Here is a 13,459-nt window from a genome sequence, read left to right on the forward strand (position 1 = left end):
GACAACAACTGTTAATATGACGACCATCTGTTCTAGTGCCTGTACTGCAGCTTAAAATACTGACAGAACTGAACTCTGGGTTTAAGTATCATTGGTCTTCATTCCATGCAAACATTTTTATGATATTGCTACTCCATCAGCACTTGCTACACAGTTTTTTTTCCAACTGTGCATTTCGCGGAAAAGTTGATGGGTGTTTACTAGCGATACTACCCCCACAAGATGACAGACCATCTGTTCAAATCCTCCTATGCTAACAGTTCTTTGTTAGCAATCTTGAAGAACTCTGTAGCTTTAACTATCCAGTTTCCCGTAAGTGTCTGTATACGGTGATGAATTTCGATCAATTACGATGACGCCTGTTGCAAAACTTTTCTGCTATACTTTCGCTCGTATTTCCGGATACCAAAACTTGTTGCACAATACATTAAATGCGCGCATGCAAGTTCTCGTCTGTGTTATCAGGTAGCGTCATCATTATCCATGTGACAGGAAACTGTTTGTTATGAACAGTAAATGGTTCTAAAAATTCAAATGGCTCTAAGCACTACGAGACTTAACATCTGAAGTCATCAGTCCCCTAGACTTAGAACTACTTAAACGTTACAAACCTAAGCACATGACACACATCCATGCCCGAGGCAGGATTCGAACCTGCGATCGTAGCAGCCGCGTGGTTCAGGACTGAAGCGCCTAGAACCGCTCGGCCACAGCGGCAGGCAGTAAACAGTTCATTAAGCACGTGTCTCACACTCGTGGCTCTTTGAAGAGCTCATATCACTTGCAATATTCGTTTACAACTAATGGCGCTAACTTAAAATACGCTCTGCAGGGTGGGGCCCCGGTGGACGCATTTAAAAACTTAGTATCGTCATTATTGTGGTGGACAGAAAACTAACGGGCAGTGACTATTCCGCAAAATTCTCGTACTTGTGGAAAACCTTGATTCGAAATGTTGAACTGTACGTACATGTAGCCTACAGACAAACAAATGATTACAGTTTCAAAAAAATTGGATGATTTATTCAAGAGAAAGACCTTTACAGATTCAGCCAGTCAATAACGCCTTGCCGGCCGTTGTGGCTGAGCGGTTCTAGGTGTTCAGTCCGGAACCGCGCTGCTGCTACGGTCGCAGGTTCGAATCCTGCCTTGGGCATAGGTGTGTGTGATGTCCTTAGGTTTAAGTAGTCCTAAGTCTAGGGGGCTGATGACCTCAGATGTTAAGTCCCATAGTGCTTAGAGCCATTTTTTGAATAACGTCTTAGTCCAACTCTGTCCCTTATGCAAGCAATTATTCGGCTTGACATTGATTGGCAGAGTTATGGGATGTCCTCCTGAAGTATACTGTGCCAGATTCTGTCCAATTGGCGCATTATATTGTCTAAATCTCGAGTTGGCTGGAGGGCCCTCACGGTAATGCTTCGAACGTTCTCAATTGGGGGAGAGATCCGGCGACCTTGTAGGCCAAGGTAGGGCTTGGCAAGCAGGTAGACAATGCAGTAGAAACTCTCCCCATGTGGTGGCGGACATTATTTTGCTGAAATTTTAAGCCCAGGATGACTTGCAATGAAGGGCAACAAAACGGGGCGTAGAATGTCGGCGTACCACTGTGCTGTAGGGGGGCTGTGGATGACATCCAGATGGATTCTGCTATGAAAATAAATGGCCCCCAAACCATCACTCCTGACTGTCCGGACGTATGGCGGACGGCAGTCAAGTAGGTATCCCACTGCCTTCGGGACGTCTGCAGACACGCCTTCGGTGTGGGATACTGGAGTAGAACTGTCATCAGTGATGAGTCCCGCTTAAACTGAGCCCTAATGAGTAGCGAAGACGAAGCTGAAGACGCTCCGGACAATTGTGCTATACATTTCAGCAAGATAATGCCCACCCTTGGAAAAAAAAGTCGTCGAATGTCCTTATGGGCAGGGCCCTCAAACTACCTCGAGATTTTGATGATCTCACGCACCAGTTGGACGGAATTTGGCAGGATATCCCTCGCGAAGATATCCAACAACTCTGTCAATTAACGTTAAACCGAATAACTGCATGACCTAGCGAGGTGGCACAGTGGTTAGCACACTGGACTCGCATTCGGGAGGACGACATTCAATCCTGCGTCCGGCCATCCTGATTTAGGTTTTCCGTGCTTTCCCTAAATCGCTCCAGGCAAATGCTGGTATGCCGGTCGGAGTGGCCGAGCGGTTCTAGGCGCTACAGTCTGGAACCGCGCGACCGCTACGGTCGCAGGTTCGAATACTGCCTCGGGCATGGATGTGTGTGATGTCCATAGGTTAGTTAGGTTTAAGTAGTTCTAGGGGACTGATGACCTCAGAAGTTGTCCCATAGTGCTCAGAGCCATTTTTGAGCCAAATGCTGGGATGGTTCCTTTGAAAGGGCACGCCCGACTTCCTTTCCCGTCCTTCCCTAATCCGATGAGACCGATTACCTCGCTGTTTGGTCTCTTACCCCCAAAAAACTCAACCCAACCGAATAACTGAATAAGGGCCGGAGGTGAACCAACACCATATTGACTTTGTCAAATTGTGAAGCCCTTTCCCTTAAATAAATCTTCAAATTTTTCAAAAATTGTAATAAATTGTTTGTCTGTGCGTATACATCACATCTACATCCAGAATGAGATTTTTCACTCTGCAGCGGAGTGTGCGCTGATATGAAACTTCCTGGCAGACTAAAACTGTGTGCCCGACCGAGACTCGAACTCGGGATACTGGCAGAAGTAAAGCTGTGAGTACCGGGTGTGAGTCGTGCTTCGGTAGCTCAGATGGTAGAGCACTTGCCCGCGAAAGGCAAAGGTCCCGAGTTCAAGTCTCGGCCGGGCACACAGTTTTAATCTGCCAGGAAGTTTCATATCAGCGCACACTCCGCTGCAGAGTGAAAATCTCATTCTGGAAACCTCCCCTAGGCTGTGGCTAAGCCATGTCTCCGCAGTATCCTTTCTTTCAGGAGTGCTAGTTCTGCAATGTTCGCAGGAGAGCTTCTGTAAAGTTTGGAAGGTAGGAGACGAGATACTGGCAGAAGTAAAGCTGTGAGTACCGGGCGTGAGTCGTGCTTCGGTAGCTCAGATGGTAGAGCACTTGCCCGCGAAAGGCAAAGGTCCCGAGTTCGAGTCTCGGTCGGGCACACAGTTTTAATCTGCCAGGAAGTTTCATCACATCTACTTATTTGCGTCCCATTCGGATAATTCCTGGTGCGGTTTTTTCTCTTGGAGTGTATTGCAGTAGTATCAAATGACTGAAATATCTGTGTTTCACAATAAGATCAATTAACTCGTACAAATATCTGAGTGTAACAATTTGTAGAGATATAAAATTGAATTATCACATAGCTTTCGTTGTCTCTAAGGCAGGGACAGACTTTTGTTCATTGACAGAATACTGCGAAAATGCACTCAGTCTACAAAGGAGACTGCTTACAAAACTTTTTTGCGCCCCATCTTAGAATATTCCTCAAATGTGTGGGGCCCATAAGAAATAGAATTGACAAGGGTTAAAAGGAAGGATGGCATGAATGGTCACAAGTTTATTTGACTCACAGGTCAGCGTTACGAAAATGTTGAAAAACCTGAACTGGCAGGCTCTCCAATATAGACGCAAGTTATCCCTCGTGGCCACACTTACAAAATTTCAGGTAAGACTCTTGAGATATTCTTCAGCTCCAAACGTATTGCTGTCGCAGGGACGTGAAGACAAAATGAGATTGATTACAGCAAGCACAGAGATATTTAATCAGTCTTCTTCCAGCGCTCTATACGCGACAGGAATTGGAAGAAGCCCTAACATATGGGACAATGCTAAGTACCTTCTGCCATGCTTTTCATAATGTACTGCAAAGGGTGTATGCAGATAGGTCTCATTGTTTCAAAATTCCCTTTAAATTTTTCGCTGAAAGTACTGCCTTTTGTGGAAGAAAGTTTCCCTAAGCAGAAATACAAAATGTAGCAGGACGGCTATTAGGCGGACAGCGAGAGCTGAGTCTCACGTGGTGGTGATTTACGCAGGTCGTTCGGCGCAGCTGTTGCCGCGCTTTGTTGCAAATACTAATGGCCCCAATTATTCCCGTAGTTGGTCTCAGCACCGCGCCAGTTTTATCACGTCTCTGATGTCGCTACACCTTCCGCTGCTCAACTGTGCGAATAAGACCGAGTCACGCGGAAAAAGCGATACCGCTACTGGAAGAGGAAGGCTGTTGGCAAGCAACAGGATGTTGCTATAGAGCAATTAATTACAATCTGAGCACTAGGTGTAGCTAACTGACCTCTGTATCTCAATCTCTGTACCTCCATGATATCGTACACATTACTGAACCATTTTGACCCCAACGGACTTCCGTGTCTCTGGTAATAAATTCTGACTCAAGTGACACTAAAGAGTCTGATTTAACCTTTTAATAACTGAATTGTTCAGGTGTTAATCGGTCCCCGAAAAATCTATACATCCGCGTCGCTTCTTCTGTTTAATGTGGCAGAGTAGGTCGTAATCGAGTCGTGTACCTGCGAATGAGCTTTTCTAGAATGGGAAAAAAATTTGTTTCAAATGTAAGTGCCTGTGTGGACATGTGTAGAACCTCGGTGATTTCTGACGGAGGGTAGCTGGTTCGAATCCTGGGAAAAAGAAGACATCCCCGCCGTTATGAAGTGGCCAACACTTGGGAGGAGACAGCTGTTAATCACTACATAACGCACCACTGTTCTGGGTGCATACTAACACTCTCCGAAGCTTCTTACTGAGCGAGGGATTAAGACGATGATATGAGATGCGCGTGTTGAGCATTGCCGCCTTGTTGGAGCTGAGTGTTAGTTGCAGGCTACGTGAATGCTTGAAGACCATGAATTTTTTTTAAAAAAATGAAGATCCCGTCGACATTGAGATGATCAGCATCGAAACACTAGCTGGGATAAGGATGCGAAAGTTTCTCCATGGCCATTGTTGGAGGAACTATTGCGAAATCAGACAGAGTGATGTGGCCCCATGTTTAAGGCACTGAGCTCACATTCTAGAGGAGCGAGGTTCAAATCTTTGTCAGGCGGTAAACATGTACTTGCTAGTGAAATTTGTCATAAACAATCCATCAAAATTTGAGAAGAACAGTGATGTGTATACCTTCAGCACTAGGGGAAAGATTATCCTTATTAAGGCTCTCAGTGGCTCAGAAAGGCGTTCAGTATGAAGCAGCAAAATATTTGATCATTTTCCCAATAACACAAAACGACTGGCACGTAGCAAAACAAGTTTCAAATCTAACCTAAAATCATATCTCCTGAACAACTCATGCTACTCTATGGAAGAATTTCTATTAAAAACCAGTATTCTGTCCAAAAACGTTTAAGGCTAAAAAATAATGTCAACTGATTCGTTCAAAATCATTTCCATGAAAGAATCGTTCAAATGATCTATGTAACATGTAGCTAAGTTATGTTTTCCGTGAGCTGCCTAAATAGAGTAAGATGAAATCCGAGATTTTCATTTGAACAGGTCACTTCCGAGTCTCTGCCCTGTCCGACTCTAAGGTACTCGTCATCGACCGAACCTTAAACCTTACTCTTTTTTCCTGGAATTCACATCTGTTGATTGAGGGAAATGAAGAAAAGCCTAAATGACTCCTTACAGAACGGATCCAGTGTCTTTCATTCCAGGACAAACAACAACAACGTACTCCGCACAAATTGCAGACACATACTCACCGGAAGGACGACGGTTCAATCCCGCGTCCGGCCATCCTGATTTAGGTTTTCCGTGATTTCCCTAAATCTCTCCAGGCAAATGCCGGGATGGTTCCTTTGAAAGGGCACGGCCGACTTCCTTCCCCATCCTTCCCTTACCCTATGAGACCGATAACCTCGCTGTTTGGTCTCTTCCCCCAAACAACCAACCAACGACATACTCACTATCACATCAAAATTATCTGGACATCATATGCAATGCGCAGAATTGACCAGTAGATGCGATGAGAGGTGAACTGGCTAGTATAAACGAAGGGGAGTGGGGGTGGGGGTGTATTGTGATGTCACTAGAGAAGCAGAAACCGCAGAATGGGTCGGTCAGGAGAACTCAGCAACTTTGAATGTGGAATATTCTTTGGATGTCCCCTGAGCAACAAATCCATCATCGACTTCTAAAACTGTCCAAGTCGGCTGTTGGTGATGCGACTGTGAAGCGGAAACGCCAGGGAAAACCCATAGCTGAATCATGACTAGGAAGACCTCATGTACTGACGAATAGCGACTGTTGAGCATTGCAGAGTGTGGTTATACAAAATTTCATCAAATCGACTGAAGGAATCACTCTTGAGTTCCAAAGTCCTACCACCAGCCCATCTAGCACAATGGCTATTCGTAGGGAGTTAAAAAGAATGGGGTACGATGGTCGAGCAGCTGCTCATAAGCCACATATTTCTGTAGTTCATGCTAAATGACTCTCGAGGAGGTGTAGAAAGCGATACCACTGGCCAGCGGGTGACTTGAAGCGAGAGATTTAGCGTGATGATTCACACTATACCCTGTGGCATTTCGATACAAGGGTTTGTGTTCGGCTAATGACTAGAGAATTTTACCTCCATCATATGTGGTGCCAACAATAAAGTACATAAGAGGTGGTGTTACGGTATGGGCCAAGCCGTTCTAGGCGCTTCAGTCTGGAACCGCGCGACCGCTACGGTCGCAGGTTCGAATCCTGCCTCAGACATGGATGTGTGTGATGTCCTTAGGTTAGCTAATTTTAAGTAGTTCTAAGTTCTAGGGGACTGATAACCTGAGATGTTAAGTCCCATAGTAATCAGAGCCATTTGAACCTTTTTTTTTTTGTTGCGCTATGGGGCTGTTTTTCCTGGTTTGAGTGTGGTATCCTTATTCTACACAACAAAACGCTAAACGTGGAAGGATATGAACACATTGTACAGCATTGCATGCTGTGTAGAGTAGGGGAATAGTTCGGTGACTACGAACGTTTGCATCAACATGATGTCATAAAGCAGCATCTTTGAGGCAATGGTTTGTGGATAATAACATTCCTGAAATGGATTGTACTGTCCAAAGTCCCAACATGAGCCCTGTGGAGCACCTTCGGAAAAAGTGAGAACGTCGATTTCGGTCCAGACCCCAGCTTCCAACACGACTGCTTTGTCTGGTTTCAGCTCTTAAAGAAAGAAAGGGCTGCCATTCCTCCACAAACAGTCAGACACGTCGCTGAAAATGTGTCCAGCGGACTTCAAGATGTAAAGGTGAAGGATTGATGCACCCATATTAATGCCCAATAACAGATGTTTGAATAATTTTCATCAGATAGTGTACATAACAGCAACACCTCGTCTAAATCCGATCCGATTTGTTATAGAAGTGGCGATTAGTCCAAATATGTCCTACAGCCAATAAGCCAAACGCTACATGACTTACTGCAGAAGTATATTCCGTAGTACCTACCTGGTTATAGAATACTCACAAATGTGGACCTTCCACTCCTATTAGTGTGATTGTTCGTGGACGCTTAGCAAACAAGTCTCTTACTGCCGCACGAAAGACAGACATTCAGAAGTCGTAAATTATACACGATCAGACTACGCTATACGCTATAACGAGAACCCGTCATATGTATATTTTGGATTTGATTCCTGTGAAACACCCATATAAAGTTACCGTTTTTCCGAGACTAATAAACGATAGCTGGAGGCTGTTTCACGTATTTCGTGTTAATTACGCTAAGGGTAGCAAGATAGTTTTCCACAGTTGCCCTCTAAGATGAAGACTGAACTTGGTGTAACAAACGCTTTCCTAATCTTACATTCACCGCCTATAGAATTATAAATGGTTCAAATGGCTCTGAGCACTATGGGACTTAGCATCTGAGGTCATCAGTCCCCTAAACTTAGAACTAGTTAAACCTAACTAACCTAAGGACGTCACCATGCCCGAGGCAGGATTCGAACCTGCGACCGCAGCAGTCGCACAGTTCCGGACTGAAGCGCCTAGAACCGTTCGGCCACAGTGGCTGGCGCAGTCTTCGGCATCAGTAAACTCGAAAGGGTAGAGAAACTGAGGTGATAGCTGTGCACTGGCAAGTTGACGCAGAATTCTTACAGCAGTGGATCCATTGCTGCGTAAGAGATGAATAAGCAAGTATTTCGCGATTTTATGTAATATCACGTAGTCCGTGCTTCCGGTTCCCGCGCATTTCTTTGCAAAATCAATGTCGGCGTCAGAGACTGCGCGATGTGGCCGACGCCTTCGATTTTTGCGAGCGCGGCCGCACCCAGAGCCAAAGAAGGCGCGCCAGAGATATGCATAATCTGACAAAAATATAGTTTAAAATATTCTTCTTCGTCCTGAACCGGAGTGATCTGTTTCTCGCTAGATTTACAACCATTATAATTACCAAGGCACTGCTGAACCCGAGGAGGAGAGAGGTCAGCTGGCGTCTTCCAGTAGTAGTGGCGCATTGCTACGCTAGCAGGTACAGTAGTTGGAAAGCGACTATTTCTAGTTCCGCGTGGAACTCTGACCATGGATTCGGCCAGATCTGAACTCTGCAACGTGATTGTGCCATCGCTTATCGATAAAAATATTTTGAATTGTAAGACTTCTATGATTCATTGTCGTACTATGGTAGAAGCTTAATTCTGTGTAACGATTCACAATTCCTGTAATCTTGTGAATGACCTCTGGTGACTGACATTTCTGAGTGGACACATGAATTCACCATACGCCCCACATGATAAGCCATGGTTGGATGAAATTGCCTGAAGAGATGTAACCATTTGGAAAAGTTCAGAAACGGTTATTTAGTATCTCTTCTTGACCCTAACATTCATTTGACGTGATCGGCCAAATTTATGTTTGAGATACATCCTTTTCCGCACGATACGGACATAGTGCCTCTCAACGAGATTCCCACTTAGTACCATTTTTCACAGTGCTACTCTGATTCGCAAGACTCACAAAAACGGAAAAAAAGGCCGTGAACCACGGGGCTGGCGAATTAAATTTCTGAACAGCCCGTTTGACCAGGAACGAGATGTCAGAGAATATTATGACACTGTTCCTGAACTGAAGGAGCTGACGGGTCGTAAATCTAGCGAGATGCAGCAGACAAGCATCTAGGAACCCGTTACATTGTAGACGCGACTTATACTCTGCATTAACATTACTCAAGACCTACGGAATGTATTTGCTGAAAATCTCCACGTGTTTTAAGATTGTCAAATGAGCTGTGTGTCCTATGTATGGCGAGGGGATAGCGCACAACTTGTGGAATGCCCAACATAGTCCCTGATGCCACACCACGAGCAACAACTCCAAATTTAGAGCTGAGATTCATCATAAGACAAGGATGTGATGGGTCTCTACCGAGACCTTGAACAACCCAGTGTTGTCCGAGCGAATACTGCGCTACCTTAACCTTGCAGTCGAAGTTTTCGAAATACGGGTATGATCTTACAATGCTGACTTTCAAGACCGGTGTTTACATCCGTGATGACTATGGTTTTTGGGGAACTAGGTCACAATCTCTCCTACTAGAGGGACGTCCTCAAAGGCAACGGTCTGATGGCTTCAGGATTCGATGTTTGAGCCGTTTCGAATAAACAGTTTCAGCTAGCTGAAGAAGTGTGGCGTGCCTTGTTCCACTTTTGCAGTTACAGTTGGAGAGCCACCTAATTACATCCTCATGGACTCTGAAGTCGCCCTTAGGAAATACACGTGATACCACGACCCGCTCCCCAGAAAGCCGGCTGAAATACGAGTAAGTGTTGAGAAAACCCGACCGTTTTGCGTTTAGTGCATAGTTTGCTACGTACGTTGATGAAATTCTTCACCATCTGGACAGTTCCGGACGGTCCTCTTAGACTCGACAAAACGTGCGAAGACTATGTGCAGGTGTGCCAACTCTACGGAAGCAGGTGAGCAGCTAGGGAGAGTGACTTACCTCGGTCCGGCCGGCGCGGCCGCCGCCATAAAACAACGCCAAAAGTTGCTTCTTTTCGGCGGCGCGTGCGCGGCGCGGGCCGCTTTTGGCGTTTTCCACGCACCCTGCCAGATTTTTCCGTCCTGCGCGCTGCGGCATTTTATAAAAGGTAGAGAGGGAAAAAGCGGCGTACGAGGGAAGGCGGCGAAAAAAGGAGAGACGGGATGATAATGCTGGCGCGTGGTGGGGGCGTACTTGGCGGTTGATTCTAACCAATCACGAGGCCAGGCGGCGCGCGGCGCGGCTCTTTTATCCGGGCGCGCGCGGCGCGCAGAGCGCGTTTTTCCGGGCCGCACATATAGGGGGCGCGCACTTTTCCACCTCAGTCCCGAGTCGTCCGCCGCCAGAGACATGCGCTTCTTTCAGTGCTCTCAGTGCTACGTCACAGGATTCGCTGTACAGATTGCGTCGCGCGATAACTCATCCTTCTAAGAGTTTATAACATTTTTTTACTTTTTTCATAATCGATCCCAAGATTTTTTTGAACGGTTTTAACTGTGAGGAGATTTTTTTAGAGTTACCGGATTATTTTTAATTTTTTTCGTTTTTGTGCTTTTTTTTGTAATATACAGCACAGTGACAGGATTGACAGTACATACGCGAACACGCGAAAACCCCACGTTTTTAGAAATTTTCATACTTTACCTTTTTAATATTTTTTTCGTTTCTGGTATTTTACTTGTAATACACAGCAACATGGCAGACAGGATTAGCAGTATGGCTGCCGTTACAGGAAACCTTGTTTTTTTATTTTTTATTTTTTTACATTTTTTAATTTCGATTTTTTATTTTTATTTTGAAATTTATTTTTTCGTTTTTTTTTCTTTTTTTACTTTTCCTGTAATGTACAACACCGTCACACTATTGATGGTTTAGAATCCATTGTACTCTTTATTTTTGAAAAGTTTTGAATTTTATTTTTCTTACTTTCTGCATTTTTCACAACCGATTTTAAAACTATTGTGACCATTTTTAACAGTGCAGAGATTTTTTATTGTAATTTTGCGAAACTATTTCTACATATTTCTGCATTTTTAATATACTTCTTGTAATATGAAGCAGCTGAGTACAATCTCATAAATCAGGCGTTAGCATTACCTTTTTTAAAAATTTGATTGAATCAGCTATAGACCAGTGAAAAAGTGATCAAGAAACATTTCAGCGAAAAATTTTTATATAGCAAGAAGAGTGTGTCTTGGTTCTCTGTGGCTGGGCACGAACATACTATTTTCCAGTGTCGTCACAAGCCACTAGCTTGTATGTCATACACTTCGAGCTGTACCAACATTGTCTCCGTTTATGGATTTTTTATTTTTGTGCTGCAAATAATATTTCTTGCAGATTGTTGTTTTTTTGGTGTGAATCGATTTTATTTTTCGAAAAAGTACAGCGCTGTTCGTTCTCTTTATTTAGTGTGTGTGTAATTTAGAACTTGTAAAAGAGGTGCTATGACAAATTTCAGGAATCTGACATTAATAGTTGTTAAAAAAGTTGTCATACGACCGCCATTTCAGTTTTACTGATCCCACCTGCACTTATGATTCGTGTGAGAAAGTGATAAAAATAATATTCCAGAATAATTTATTCGACGTGAGTAAATATTACTTGTGACTACTGTACTTAATTTGCGTTTCTGATTATTTCTTTTGTTTCTTTTTTCGTGAAAGTATGATAATAATGTATGTAGGTGTGACGTACGGTGTTTTTTTTCTATACTTTCGCCTGTTACTGAGGAATATTTTAACGAAAACAAATATTTCGTACGTCTTAGTGTCACATATGTTCGTGTAAATCTTTTCTTTTCTTCGTAAGTACAAGCATTTTTTCTTTTTGTATCGCGATAATGTTTACGTAAAAATTTGCTAGTTTTGGTAAGGGTGAATCGTACGAAAGTAGGGAGTGGGTTGTATTTATAGAAGAGGGTGATAGCAGAATGTGAACTCTAATTTAACGTACGTTCGCGTTAATCTTTTATTATTATTATTATTATTAAGTGCTAGCAAATTTTCTATCGCGATATTATTTTGGGAAAATTAGTCAATTTTCAGATAGAAGTGAAACATACGAAAGTAAGAGTTGGATTATAGCAGAGAAAAACGAGAGGGAAGTGAACTCGGATTTTCGGGAGTGTCCTTGGCAGTGACGGAAGTTAGCGAGCGCCCGGGCAGGTGTGGCCATGTTGGCAGCCGGAAGGCCTCGCCCGGGCAGAAGGAGAGAGGAGAGAGTCAGCGAAGGGGCGCGGAGGGGGCGGTGGCGGGGGTGGTCGGCGAGGGATCGATGAACCTAGCGTCGGCGGACGTGCGCAGCTCCCTGCGCCGGGGCTGGCCGCTTTTTCGCGGCCGATTGCTCGCCGAGGTATCGGGCCGGCGGCAGCGTGGCCGCTATCTCAACTAATTCGCTAAAATAGTGGCGGCGTGGCGCGTGGGCGGCGGCGGCTGCGTGGGCGCCAGTGCAGCGTGCAGCGTGCAGCGGCAGCGGCGTGCAGTATGTGCGAGGACGGCGTCTGAGCTGCAGTCGCGCGGGGCCCGCCGCCGCCGCCGCTGGCGGGGTATTTTTGGGGGGCGCGGGTGGGCGTAGCTACGGATTTAATTTGAAAGCGAAGCGCGAGAGGCCCTAGGAGAGAGGGCGTCTCGTTCTTAGAAGGCGTGGGAAGGCGAAGCGAAGGGAGAGAGGGAAGACGACGAATCGCACAATGTGCCGCCGAGTGCGAGGATGTTAGCGCGAAAGAGTGGGAGGAGTCTGCGGCGCGAAATAAGATGGCTCCCCTCCGCTGCTCCGCTGCAGGCTCTTCCTTATTACCGCTAATTTGCCTTCAGAAGCGGCGGGCCTTTCTTTCCCCCACCCCGCGGTCCTCCTCCGCGCCGCCTCCGCCGCCGCCGCCGCCGCCGCCGCCGCCGCACCAGCAGCAGCAGCCGTCTCCGCAGCCGACATCTTCGCCGGGGCCTCTTTTTACTGCTGCTCTCCAACTTCACTACCTACGGCCCCATTTGGAGCGTGCTATTAAATTAAATTATGAAATCCGAGTTCCCAGTGGATTACTGCCGACCGTAATTCCTACCGACACTTTTCCCGCTCCAGGCAGTGAAACTCATCTCGACGTCATTTCGCCACAGCCTCGTCTGACTACGCAACCGTTCCTTACGCGAGAACATTAACTGCCCGTCGTTAGTGGAAAATTTTGGTGACCAATAGAACTTACACTGATCAAATTGCTATGTCTTTTTCATTGGCAGTTAAAATCGTGTTTTCAAATGGCAACGGAAATAATGAACTATTCCAGAAGTGATTCGTCGCCTAATGTGTAGCCCCGCTTCAGTACTATACAGCTACTGGTCTGTGTCAGTTTGCTACTTAAGGTCAGCTTTTGGTTTCCTTCTTGTCTGCATTGACACGGACAATGATTTCGTCTTATCTTTGCACAGTTTTCCTCCACTACTAGAAAAACTCAGACAAATCTATTAACTTCAGCACAATAGAATACCTAT

The 13,459-nt window shown here is 45.2% G+C and overlaps 1 protein-coding gene across 1 annotated transcript in view; it reads right to left on the reverse strand.

The window, feature by feature from the left end:
* Nucleotides 1–12,905, reverse strand: part of LOC124722179 (histone H1, gonadal-like) — an 84,450-nt gene extending 71,545 nt beyond the window's left edge. The window contains exons 1-2 of the mRNA XM_047247379.1: nt 12,785–12,905; nt 9,936–10,064 (exon numbers count right to left, since the gene is read on the reverse strand). Coding sequence (XP_047103335.1) covers nt 9,936–10,064; nt 12,785–12,905 — 250 coding nt within the window. The remainder of the gene's footprint in view (nt 1–9,935; nt 10,065–12,784) is intronic.
* Between the last annotated feature and the right edge of the window lie 554 nt (nt 12,906–13,459).

This window comes from Schistocerca piceifrons, chromosome X (assembly GCF_021461385.2).
Source record: "Schistocerca piceifrons isolate TAMUIC-IGC-003096 chromosome X, iqSchPice1.1, whole genome shotgun sequence".
In the NCBI taxonomy this organism is placed as follows: domain Eukaryota; kingdom Metazoa; phylum Arthropoda; class Insecta; order Orthoptera; family Acrididae; genus Schistocerca; species Schistocerca piceifrons.